The following is an 11641-nucleotide window of genomic DNA, read 5'->3' on the forward strand; positions in this document are numbered from 1 at the left end:
TTATAAACTGATCACATTTTACATATAGAAGAAAGTAAAAAGTAGCTAGTGACTATTCAATAGATGTAACTAAATGTGGGGGAGTAAAAAGTATAATATCTCTCTCTGAAAAATAGTGGAGTAGAAGTACAAAGAAAATACAAGTACAAGTACAAAGCACTTACCTAAATGTATTTAATTACACTCCACCACTGGTTGTCAGTTTAAAGACAGATCAACACTCATTTCATCACTCTGTCACTGTTCTTACTCAACTGGGCAAAAGAACACAGAGCCGGATTCGCTCATAATGTAGCAGCCTGGATAAACAGGCTCTTTGAACCGAGCGTTGAAGGTGTGGAGGTGACTCAGTGTGCTAGAGGAGACATTGTAGAAGGACAGAGTGCCAGCAGGCCAGTCCAGATACACTCCAACTCGTTTGCAGCCACTACAGGGAACAGGGTGAGACCACCACTCATCAATGTGTTCCGCAAAGAGCTCTGGTTTGATAGAATTTACACCAAAACACCATGAGTCATCATTACGTCCTACGTAACACCGGGAATCGTGTCCTTTCCTGTCAATTTGTTTGTATATGACACCTACAGCATGGTCGTCATTATAACCACAGCTCCACTCTACCTCCCAGTAATGGCGCCCAATCAGGCCCTCTCTGCACAACACCTGACGGATACTCTCAAACCTCTCTGGGTGATCAGGATATCCCTGCTTTGCTCCAAGTGTCACCTTCTTGTTGTTATCAGAAAGAATAAGGTTGTAGTTTACTGTGTTTGGGTCCAGGGAGAGATCACAGGCATCTGATGGAGAGATTAAAACACAATCTGTTATAAGTCATCGTCATCACCATTCACTGCAGTTTAGAAAAGCATGCACTCATAATAATGGTGTTAATACCTTGTCCTCCATTATGGTTATAGTATAATAGCTATTTGCAACATTAGCAATGTGTTGGCTATATATTCAAATCAATTTAATGTCACCTTGTTGAATAAAAAGCATCAATATCTATTGAAAACATTTAAACTTATGAGTGATTCCCAACATTTGAACGCTAGTGTGTACATATAAATATGTGGTTTACTTCTGTTTTCACCACTTCATATATGGGAAAATGTATGGCTGTAGCTACAGCATAGATAATTATGAAAATATCTTAAATGGAACACAACAGTATTTTATATAAATAAATATAAAATATTTGATATCCGAAATTAAAAATAAATGCATGAAAAATGACTTACACCACATTAAAGCACTTTTGTCTGTGATAGTCGTCACATCAAGAGGGACATCAGGCTTTGAAAAATCATCAGTGACCAGTTTGCCCTCCTTGTAATGATGGATGGTTGCTCCTTTGTATTTCTCATTTGCTGTGGCTGTTACAAGGAAACGGACACTGCTGCTGTCCTTGAGAGGTTTGGCAAGGTCATGGAAAGCTTTGGCTTTTTCTCTCATTTTGGTCAACACTTCCTCTGCGAAATACCAGTGTTCTGCATTGGTACATTTTAATTTAGATGAATCCAAGTACTTGGTCATCGCATCAAGGCAGGGATCAACACTTTCCACAGAGGTGAAAACAAAGCACAGTGCATTCTTTACTTCTGGATCAAAAACCTCTCTATCCAACTCTGACGGATTTTTGACGATCTTTGTGTTTGTTCCCTCCATCATGTCAACACAGGACCTAATGACAGTGATTTCTCTCTCCTTGTGATCCATCCACTTGCTTAGTTTGTCCTGACTGAATGGTGACTTGTCTCTGTCATCGAAGAGTTTTTCTAATGAGCTCTCATCTTCTTTGCCTTCACGGATGGAGGGAAATGTCTTCTTCATGTCCTGTCGGAGCACAGATGTGTAATCATTACACAGTTTTTGGAATCTGCTCAGAGTTTCATGAATCTCTGGAAAATCCTCTGACACTTTGTCTGCCAAGGAATCATTGCATCTCATTTCTATCTCCCTAATACCTTCTAGAGCATCTTCAGCTTTCCTCACTAGTCCAACACTGATCCCACTCACCAGCTCAGCATCTTTGGAATCCAACTTCTTCAACGGCATCAGCCAGACCTTCAGTGGAGCAGCATGTTCTCCATTTTCTCCCAGTAGCTTTGGAAGCTCTACATAGGTCTTCACTGCCTCTTCAAATGTTGCAGGATTGCTTTCAAGAATGAAGTCCCCGTAGAATTTGCAGGAGAATTTGTTTGTCAGGTCTTTTTCTTCATCAGTAAGCTTGATGTCAACTTTCCCCCCAATATCCAATAATGGAATCTTCGTTATCACAGCTTTCATGCTGCCCTGGATGTTCTGAATGCTGCTAGCATCTAACTTCTCACTGTCAAATACAAAGAAAGCATTAGCTCCATAAAGGATGCCAGTGACTACATGTGTTGCCGAGCTCTTCGCAATAACATCTGTTTGTTGCGTGTTCTTGGTATCATGAGGAGTCAATGACAACCGTTTGAAGTTGGTGGTAGCTTTGTACTGAAGTGTCACTCTGCTCTGATTCTTGAATTTCTTCTGATCGTTCAGGTATTTGGCAGATCCTCCAACTTCAATCAATCCACCCAGGAAACTGGCCTTCAGGGAAGCATCAACAGACAGCAGAGAAGACTTGGATTCTATGGAGTCAGATGTCATAATGTGAAACTCACTACTATGGTGAGAGGTTTCAGTTGTGCTCTCTTGTAGAGTTGTCGTATCCCACAAGGTGAAACCTACAGAAATTAAACATCATGTATTAAAGCATCAAAACACATTTTGTAAACATTCAGCCACATGTAGAGCTATTGTGGAACTTTCAAGAAAGAGGATTTGAAATGTTTTACACTTTTTGTTCTGATAATAAAAACCGGAAAACAAAAAAATGACCTGTTATCTGATTTTTTTCTATGTGTTTATAAAGGGAAATTAGGAATTAAAAGAGGTGATTGGATTGTGTGTGGAAATTTTCTTTATCAATTTTGCATTGATTTTTTTGTTGTTACCTGGAAGTTTCACCCACAAGCTTGACAGTGACATAGCTGCACCCCGAGGATTTTCAAAGTAAACGCATTGTGTTTTACTGAGACTGAGACACCGCTGCAGTCATTTAAGTGAGTCAAACTTTTATGTGTTTGTGGGCTTGTTGTGTGCATGACTTTGTCGAGTTTTTCCTGTGAATTCATCATACTAAAATATTTCACTTTGAAAATCATCTATCTGGTTTGAATTCTCCTGAAATTTTCAACTTTCAAAAACTCAATTTTTGAGCACACTTGTTAGGGTTCACAATTTCAAAAAATATACTGAAATTTCAACAACCTCAATTCAAATCTAAAAAGTTAGGATCAAGCTTTTGTTTTCTCTTCATGCTGGTAAGGTGTGAAATATGTAGCAAGATACTTGACATTTAAAGACTGTGGAGGTTGATGTCCAAAAATACAAGAGCACAAGTGTAACAAATAGATTAATCAGTTTGTCTGTCTGCTCGAATGTGAACTTCAAATGTTAGCATGCCTGAGTCCTGAGCTTCATCAGAGCTGTTGGGACATTTATGTTACTGTGGCTCCAAACTGTTACCTTTGGAGAGTAAAAACATCTATTTTTTCTGTCGTGTCCAAGCATTTGAAAAAGGAAAGGAATTTACTGTGCCTTGAATTTTTGGGGAGATGGGAATCCATTCCTTTTCTTGTGGGCAGCACTGAAATCAAACCTTTAGTCTGGTTAACCCTCCTGTTGTCATTGTGTCGATTTTGACTTGGGAGGACAACAGGTGTCATTATATGCTGTCATCAAAAAAATTGAAATGGTTTTAAAACAGTATCCTGACTAAACTTTTACATATACCAGTCTGCCATAATCCGTCAACATATTTTCCTCTGATCTCAACTATAGTTAAAATAATTCATAATTTCTTAATCAGGATACTGTTTTGAAACCATTTCAATTTTTTTTGATGACAACACATAATCAAAATTGACCCGAGGACAACAGGAGGCTTAATAAATTTAGCTTTTCTGTCCCGTAAGATCATTTGAAATTCTTGTCAGCTAATCTCAGACAGGCAGAGTAAGTAATTCTATTATTCCAATGTTGTCTACATCAAGTTTTACCTGGGATTAGTGTATCCTGCCGAGCATCATAGAGCATCCCTATGGTGAAGGGTCGACCCAGTGCAGCTACTGTCATGGTATCTGAAGACATGTTTTCGAACCTGTTGGTGAACATAGATCAAAGCAAACACACACAACCTTCAATATTTGATTAAATTATCTGAAGTTAGTGTCATACAGGTAGACAACTCTCCAGCGTGACATAGACAGAGAGGGCAAAAACAAGAAAGAGACCAGCAGACAGCTTATCGGTCTTGGAAATATTTCCAAGTGAAAATATAAAGAAAGAAATATTTCCACCCTGTTTGTCCTTACCTGGTGTAGTTGTGTAGATCAGAGTCTTCTTGACTTCTAACTGGAGCTTCCAGTCTGACTGTCTGTGATACTGTGAAGTTACTTTTATCCTGTTCTCTCTCCTACTGATTCCTCCCCCTGACACGCCTCCTGATATGACTGCAATCTTATTTTAATTATGTTGCAGTTTGTCCTGTTATCTCACATACAGATCAGAAAAGTCTGAAGAAAGATATGTAGCTCTTCACACAAAACTGAACAAGATACTCCTTTATAAGTGATCAAATGTCTGATATCAGTCAAAAATAATCAGGAAGTTTTTAAATAAATGATATTGCAAGAATTTAGCCCAATCACAACATCATTTTTACAACTGTTGTTTATTTTCAATTGTAACAAAAGTTTCAGTGTTGTGTAAGTTTGTTTATCTTTTTAGCTTTTTCTTGGTTTATTCTTTTGCAAAATGATTATAAACCATCTTTTTGTGAACTTTAATTTCATCACTATGCTTATGTTTTTGAATTTGAAATGATCAAACCAAATACTAAAATCCATAAATATTCCATCATCTTTTGATGGCTAAATTACTATATGTTCACATGAAAATGTTCACAACCTATGCAACTTGAGTACTTCAGTAAACTCTAAGACAAATGGTTTTATACTATGTTGATCGTTACCATTATTTAACCATAGTAATATTGGTTTTCTATAACTTCTATAACTTGTCCTGTTACAAAATGAAGGAAATCAAGACTGTGGTTTCCAGGAAGGTTTTGGCTTGTGGACCTCTCTTATAAAAGAATGTTTTTCTCTCCATGTTTGTCACAGGACAAGAAGAAATACCTCAACATCATCCACAGCTACATGGAGGATCATGGCACTGTGCACAGCACAATCATCATGCACCTCCCTATCTACATGAAACCAAGGTGAGTCCACCTGGTTGTAAATTGTCTCACGCAAAAAACTCTGACCCTGCACGGAAACAGTAGTGTGTGAGTATGGTGCTTATTAGATGGCAATGGAAGCTACAAACCAATTCCAACATTTTTCTTCCTTTGACATTTTTTAAATGACCAAGAGACTGTGGCCCTTCTAACTGCAGAATATTGAGGACACGCCATATCTTTTTCACAAACAATGGCCTTTTTTATGTGACGAGGCTATGACATCTGTTCTGAACATTCCTATAACAGTAGTTAATGGATGAGACCTGCACCTTGAATAGTTTTTTTGAAATGAAGTGAACATCTATACAACCTTTTTGAGGGACTGACTTTAAGAGCAGTCGACTTAACTTTACATTGCTCCTATATGGTTCGGGCTTTAGCAGGTACAGGACAAACTGAAAAAGACAAATATTGCATAGCATTCGCCAGGGGAACATTTTTGTGTGCAAATTTGGCAGGTTTATACAGTAGTCATGTCCTTGTTTTTAAAAATTAATGACCTGCTGCAACAATCACAGTTTGGGGACAATCAAAGGCATCTTATTCTCAAAGTAATGTTTCCATCCAAATTGATACACATGACTTATTTTTTAAAAGATGCCCTCATGGGGCTACTGTGAGAAACTTGACAGAGATTACAAAAAAGATGAAAAATAAGGAATAAACACATTATGAGCCAATCCAGGAAACTGTTGACCAACACTTCTTCAGTTAGGAGACTTCTGAATTTTTTCTTGCTACATCTTCTGCTTATCTATAACTTACACATGCCCTTGAGTCACTTTCACTATTTTGCAACATCTTGTATATCAGTTGCAATCGTTTGTCAGTAGACGCTGTACACTTAAGGCCAAATCCACAAAAGGATTGCACAGCTTTTGTGACTGCTACACCAGTGCAAAATGGACTAAACTGGACTGAATTCACAGTCCTTCAAACACATGAAAGAATTCAGAAAGTCAAGGGAACCTTTAGGCACCCTTGAAGAAAAAAACTGTTAATAGACTAGAAACGTTCTCCAAGCACTCAGAAAAAAAAGTATATTAAAAACATTAATTTCTGATAGAATTTGTTTAAAACACTGAGCAGTTTCAACCTCACAGGTTCTTCATCAGGATGGATATATTACATCTGTTAGACTATCCGGTCTTTAAGTCTGACGTATCACCTTTCAAGATGCTGCTTCCGGGTACAAACTGGTCTGAAGCAGCAGTGTCACTTGTTGTTCAACAAAAAAACAAATTTAAGTTCATCAATACGTTAATGTTAGTTCACTAAGGTAATTTCGCAGCTTTGGTAACTTCACTCTTGCCGCTACATTACCTATTTTTTAAAGTCTGTGTTTATTTTATTAGCAACTTGTTACTGAGCAATGCTAACTAGCTTAATATTAGGTTAATATACTTCATTTGTGTCTGTATTAGCTTAGACGTTACTTAGACTAAAATGCTAGCTAAGTGATAATTAACTATACAAGAGATACCAGGAGAAATTGCAGCCTGCATGTTTAACTATATTATAGTAATCTGCACCAGACTGTATAACTTTACAGAACACATCAACTGTAATGTTATGACACTTACATCTAAGTTGTTTTCTCTCCTGTGTTTATGAATCTAGAACAGGTGAATAAAAGGTTTTGCCAAGATAATCTTTCTAAGTTCCTTAATTGGTTTTTACATGCTTGAAACAGGTGGGGGGAATAAGTTTTGCCAGGTGAAAAAAAAATTGGCATGGGAATTTTTTTTTTAAATTAATAAATTCATTTTTTTTGGTCAGGATCATTGCCCTAAGTGTTTGTTGTTGTAATACTCATTTTGGACACAAGAAGCTGAAGTGCACCACTACCCCATTTCTCTATATAAAGCGAGGAATCTCTGTCTGTCCATATGTATGTGGATTTGTCCTTTGCATATCTCGAGAACCGTTCAGCCAATGTACTTCATACCTAGCAGGTGGATTGCTGGGGAAACAAGGAAGTGCAATGTCGATGTGTGAAGTTGTTTGGATGAGCGGTTCTTGAGAAATATTTAAAAAATACCCCATAAATAATTTTGATAACATTGATTTGCTTCTTCTTCTGCCCATGGAGTATACTAACGTAAATACAAACAACGCCAATCTGCCTTTCCAAAACATATTGTTGTTGGAGGTGGGATTTACGTCTATAGTGTTAATGACTTGAGAATGTTTAAGAGACTTAAGCTCTGTGTAATGTCACTGTGACTTCAATGTACATACATAAAAATATCTCATAAACAATGTTGCTTCTGCTTCCTCTTCTGTATGTGGATTCAAGAAGCAGAAATACAGACAATGCCACTCTGCCATTGCAACCCACATTGTGGTCAAAGGTGGGATTACACCCGTAGTGATGAGAACTACCATAGAGCAATAATTGAAAAAGTTTAGAGAGTTAAGCTCTATTCCTGTTCCTCACATGTAGGAATTTTGTATGCATGTTCAAGACATAGTGCAGGATGTCTCAGGCATGTTTTAAATGGGCACTACAGTTCATCTAGTCAACTTCCGCTCAACTCAAAATTGTAGTCTCCAGATATTCTGCATCTGAGGTATTTAGGGAACATTGATAGATTGTAGCGTCTACTGATAGTCTGCATGAGAGGCGTTTAGGGGATGGGCACAACTCTCTCTAGGTATTGAGAAATCGGCCCATTCCGAACAGGCACGTTTTGAATGGGCACTGTACTAGTGTTCTAAATAGGACTAAAAGCATTCATGTTTGTTTTAATTTCTCTATGCATTCTAAACACAAGGTACATATAATGCGTGTTAGTTATGCAAAATTAGTTAGTTATATAAAATTACTCTCCGGACCCCACTTTGAGAACCAATGACTTAGTCCAATCTAAATCAGTTCATTTTTGTTTGTGTAATATTCCAGAGGGAAGTCAAACATTTGACTTGTGGGTCTAACAATTCATAACATAACATAACATAACATAACATAATGTAACATAACATAACATCTAAGTTCAAGACATATTTTATCTTAAAATGCTTAAATATCACTTTCTAATCTTATTTCAAGGTAGGTGATGGTCTTAAATCTAGAATAGTGTCACTATTATAGAACTTACAATAAGTTGAATACACTTGAAATGAAGAGGATGACATGAGCAGTAAAAAAAAACAAAAGCAACATGTGAGGGAAACACAACACTTCCTAATACTAGTAAAATATAACTCAAAATTAGTTTTTCCAGTTAATTTCTTGAAAAGCTTAAATATCACATCTTCTTTTAAGAAATATTAACAAGCAAATTTTCACTTGTTCCATTGGCAGATTTTTTTTTACTTAATACACACGAAAAAACACCTTGTATTTTTTTAACCTGTTCTTGAAGTGGCATTTTTTCCAGTGCTCTGACTTCTTTTTAGCTATGCTAGCATGTTCTCAAATTTGCAAGTACGAGGTGAATGAGATGTGAAATCAGCTTTTGACAAAGTATAATTAAGTCTGAATTTTCCATCATTATTATTAGTGTACATAACCACTGTTGGGGCAAATACTTCTTCATCTCTTTCTCAACTGCCCGGAGGTGTGGTTGAGACTGATCTGTATGTGGTTATACTCAAACAGACATGACAGCATATCAGCATGAACAGATGATGTTTGTTCCTCTTTCACATGGGAACATACTGTTCAGACACACAAGCATAGAAAAGTTAGAGTCATTTTGCTTTGGCACAAATGATGTGTGGTTGAGTCCAATTTCATAAATTAAAGTTTCAAACAAACAATAATTTATTAACCTAAGTCTCCTCCTTTTACCCATTCACTACAAAGGGCTTTGGTGCGGAAAAGCAAACCCTGGACCCTGGATTCTTTCATGTTTTGAAGAACTGTTATATATTATTATTATTATTATTATTATTATTGTTGTTGTTATTATTATTATTATTATTATTATTATTAATTTAGTCCGGAAGATTAAAAGTATGCAAGGTGTACTGATGAGTCTTCATCCCAGTGTTCAGTCGTCTTCATTTGCAATGACAGTTCTTTTCCTCTGAAAAGTAAAGACAAACAAAAAAAACTTACTGTGATTTTTACAGTAATTAACTGGCAGCAATTGACAAGTAACTTACTGTAATTCATTTTACAGTAAGTTACTTGTCAATTGCTGCCAGTTAATTACTGTTATTTATTTCACAGTAAGTCACTTGTCAATTGCTGCCAGTTATTTGTTGTAAGTTATTTTACAGTAAGTCACTTGTCAGTTGCTGCCAGTTATTTACTGTAATTTATTTCACAGTAAGTTACTTGTCAATTGCTGCCAGTTAATTACTGTAAATAAAAACACAGTACACTTACTGTAATTTATTTTACAGTAAGTTTATAACACAGTAAACTTACTGTAAAATAAATTACAGTAAGTGTGCTGTGTTTTATTTACAGTAGCAATTGTAAAATGAAACAGTAATTTAATGGTACTGTATCTACTTTTACAGTAGCTGTGCGTAACTGTAAAATAAAATACAGTAATTTTATGCTACTGTATAATGGATTACAGCACCAGACATTTTTCAGTAAATTAGATTACAGTTATTCATATAATGCTATAAACTTTCAAACCACATTTAAATTTCAATAAATGAGTACAGAACCAACTCTTTAAATGACAATTATTTATTAACTGTTGAACAGCAACTACTACATTTTACTTATTAATTTTTTTCACTGTAGAAAGGGATTGTGCACCATGTTTACAGAAATCTAATGGCAGAAATACCCACACTGAATAGTACACTGCTGCAATTATATCTGTGATGCACAGTGCAAAAGGTTTTTCCTCAAACAGGACAACAAAACAAAAGGACAAAACAAAAGAAGTTGTTTACCCTTAATGACATAAACTATAGTAAAAGAGCCTGTTGCCTGCAGTTCTACGTCTACCAGCTCACTTCAGCTGTTTCCTCTTTTACCAATTCTCCTTTGCAATATATAAAACTGATCTGCTGACCAAACAGCACAAAACATTTTACATAGACCAATGTCCACTGACCAATACTGCAGTCTGTTTTACATTTCTTGTACATGCTTCATAATAAAAGCCACACAGTGGTACACTAGTGAGAAGCTTTTAATGTGAAGTAGCAACAGCACGAAATATTCAGACTGCATGGGCATCAACTTAACACAGTAAATAAGAATATAGTAAACAAGAATGAAGTAAGTAAATGCTTTCTTTTCAGTGTTTGCCATAAAAGAAGTAGGGACCATATGCAACTTTCTGTCCTCTAAATATCATTCTATAACAAAGTTTTCAAATGTATATATCACAAACATTAGCAAATATTACAATGACAACGTTAAAAATACAATATGTAAAAAGCTTGTTTAAATCTGTAACCACAGTCAAACAAATCCTCACGAAAAAAAATACTGATGTCATTTAATAAGCCCACCACAAGTTAAAAAAAACTTGATATATATATAATATAGACACTGATACTAGACACTGTTATTTCCTTGAAACAAAACACTCTTAGGTAATCTAAACATGTATATTCAATTGTGGGAGATGTCACTAGGCACTCAGGTGTCCATAGAGTCTTTAAAATGGTATTTGTGGATGCGCACTTGTCTGTAAAGAGTCCAACAGCCCACCTCAGTCCACTTTGCATCACAAGTCCACTGGCCCAAAAGACTTTGGATGCAGGTCAGGAGCGGGTGATTTCACTTTGATCCTCCACTGCTGCTTCGTGTTCTTCAGCAAATTGGATGAAAGCTACTGTAGATGACAAAAACAAAAGTGTTTTACCATTACTGTCAGTGTAATAACCAAGCTATGATAAAAACACATATTTTTAAGACTCTCAAAGTAAGCTTTTGTAGACTAGCCTACACCTAAGATTTTAATTACCTATTGTAACAAAAATTTAAATACATCTTAACAGCAATCTTAACAATCACAGGGAAAATGCAAGTACAATGAATCTAAAAGAAATAGGATGTGATGTAAAAATGTTGATGAGCAATACCATTTAAACAGACTCCAGCGATGTCATTGTTTCCTCTTGATATTCAAATCTGAACGTATAGCAAGATGTGAAGAGGACAGCCAGGGTGGTGGTGAAGTCAGGTCTACATCAGCAGCATCCATTTGGTCTTACACAGGATCTCAGATTCAGGTTCTCCTGATGAGTAGTAATCAAACACTGAATAAACAACAATTCTATAACTTTAAAGTACTGTTTTCTCTGTGAAAACTAAGAAACTTACACAACAGAGACAATATCGTTTTTGAGTTAGTACATGAGAACAGATCTAAGCAA

General features: G+C 36.1%; 1 protein-coding gene across 1 annotated transcript; it reads right to left on the reverse strand.

Moving 5' to 3' along the window:
- Positions 1–219: 219 nt before the first annotated feature.
- On the reverse strand, positions 220–4182 carry LOC122971989 (stonustoxin subunit beta-like). The gene is made up of 3 exons (XM_044338775.1): positions 4092–4182; positions 1242–2714; positions 220–797 (listed from the first exon to the last, which is right to left on the reverse strand). The coding sequence occupies exons 1-3, from the start codon at positions 4180–4182 to the stop codon at positions 247–249; spliced, it is 2115 nt and encodes a 704-aa protein (XP_044194710.1). The 3' UTR covers positions 220–246.
- Between the last annotated feature and the right edge of the window lie 7459 nt (positions 4183–11641).

The sequence above is a fragment of the Thunnus albacares genome, chromosome 20 (genome assembly GCF_914725855.1).
Source record: "Thunnus albacares chromosome 20, fThuAlb1.1, whole genome shotgun sequence".
In the NCBI taxonomy this organism is placed as follows: Eukaryota; Metazoa; Chordata; class Actinopteri; order Scombriformes; family Scombridae; genus Thunnus; species Thunnus albacares.

Excerpts from the sequence above, each read along its gene's own strand:
- LOC122971989 (XM_044338775.1), bottom strand. The coding sequence starts at position 4,182 with ATGTCTTCAGATACCATGACAGTAGCTGCACTGGGTCGACCCTTCACC. Across the intron at positions 2,715-4,091 it reads GCAGGATACACTAATCCCAG|GTTTCACCTTGTGGGATACG; the intron begins GTAAAACTTGAT and ends TAATTTCTGTAG. Across the intron at positions 798-1,241 it reads CAAAAGTGCTTTAATGTGGT|ATGCCTGTGATCTCTCCCTG; the intron begins GTAAGTCATTTT and ends TCTCTCCATCAG.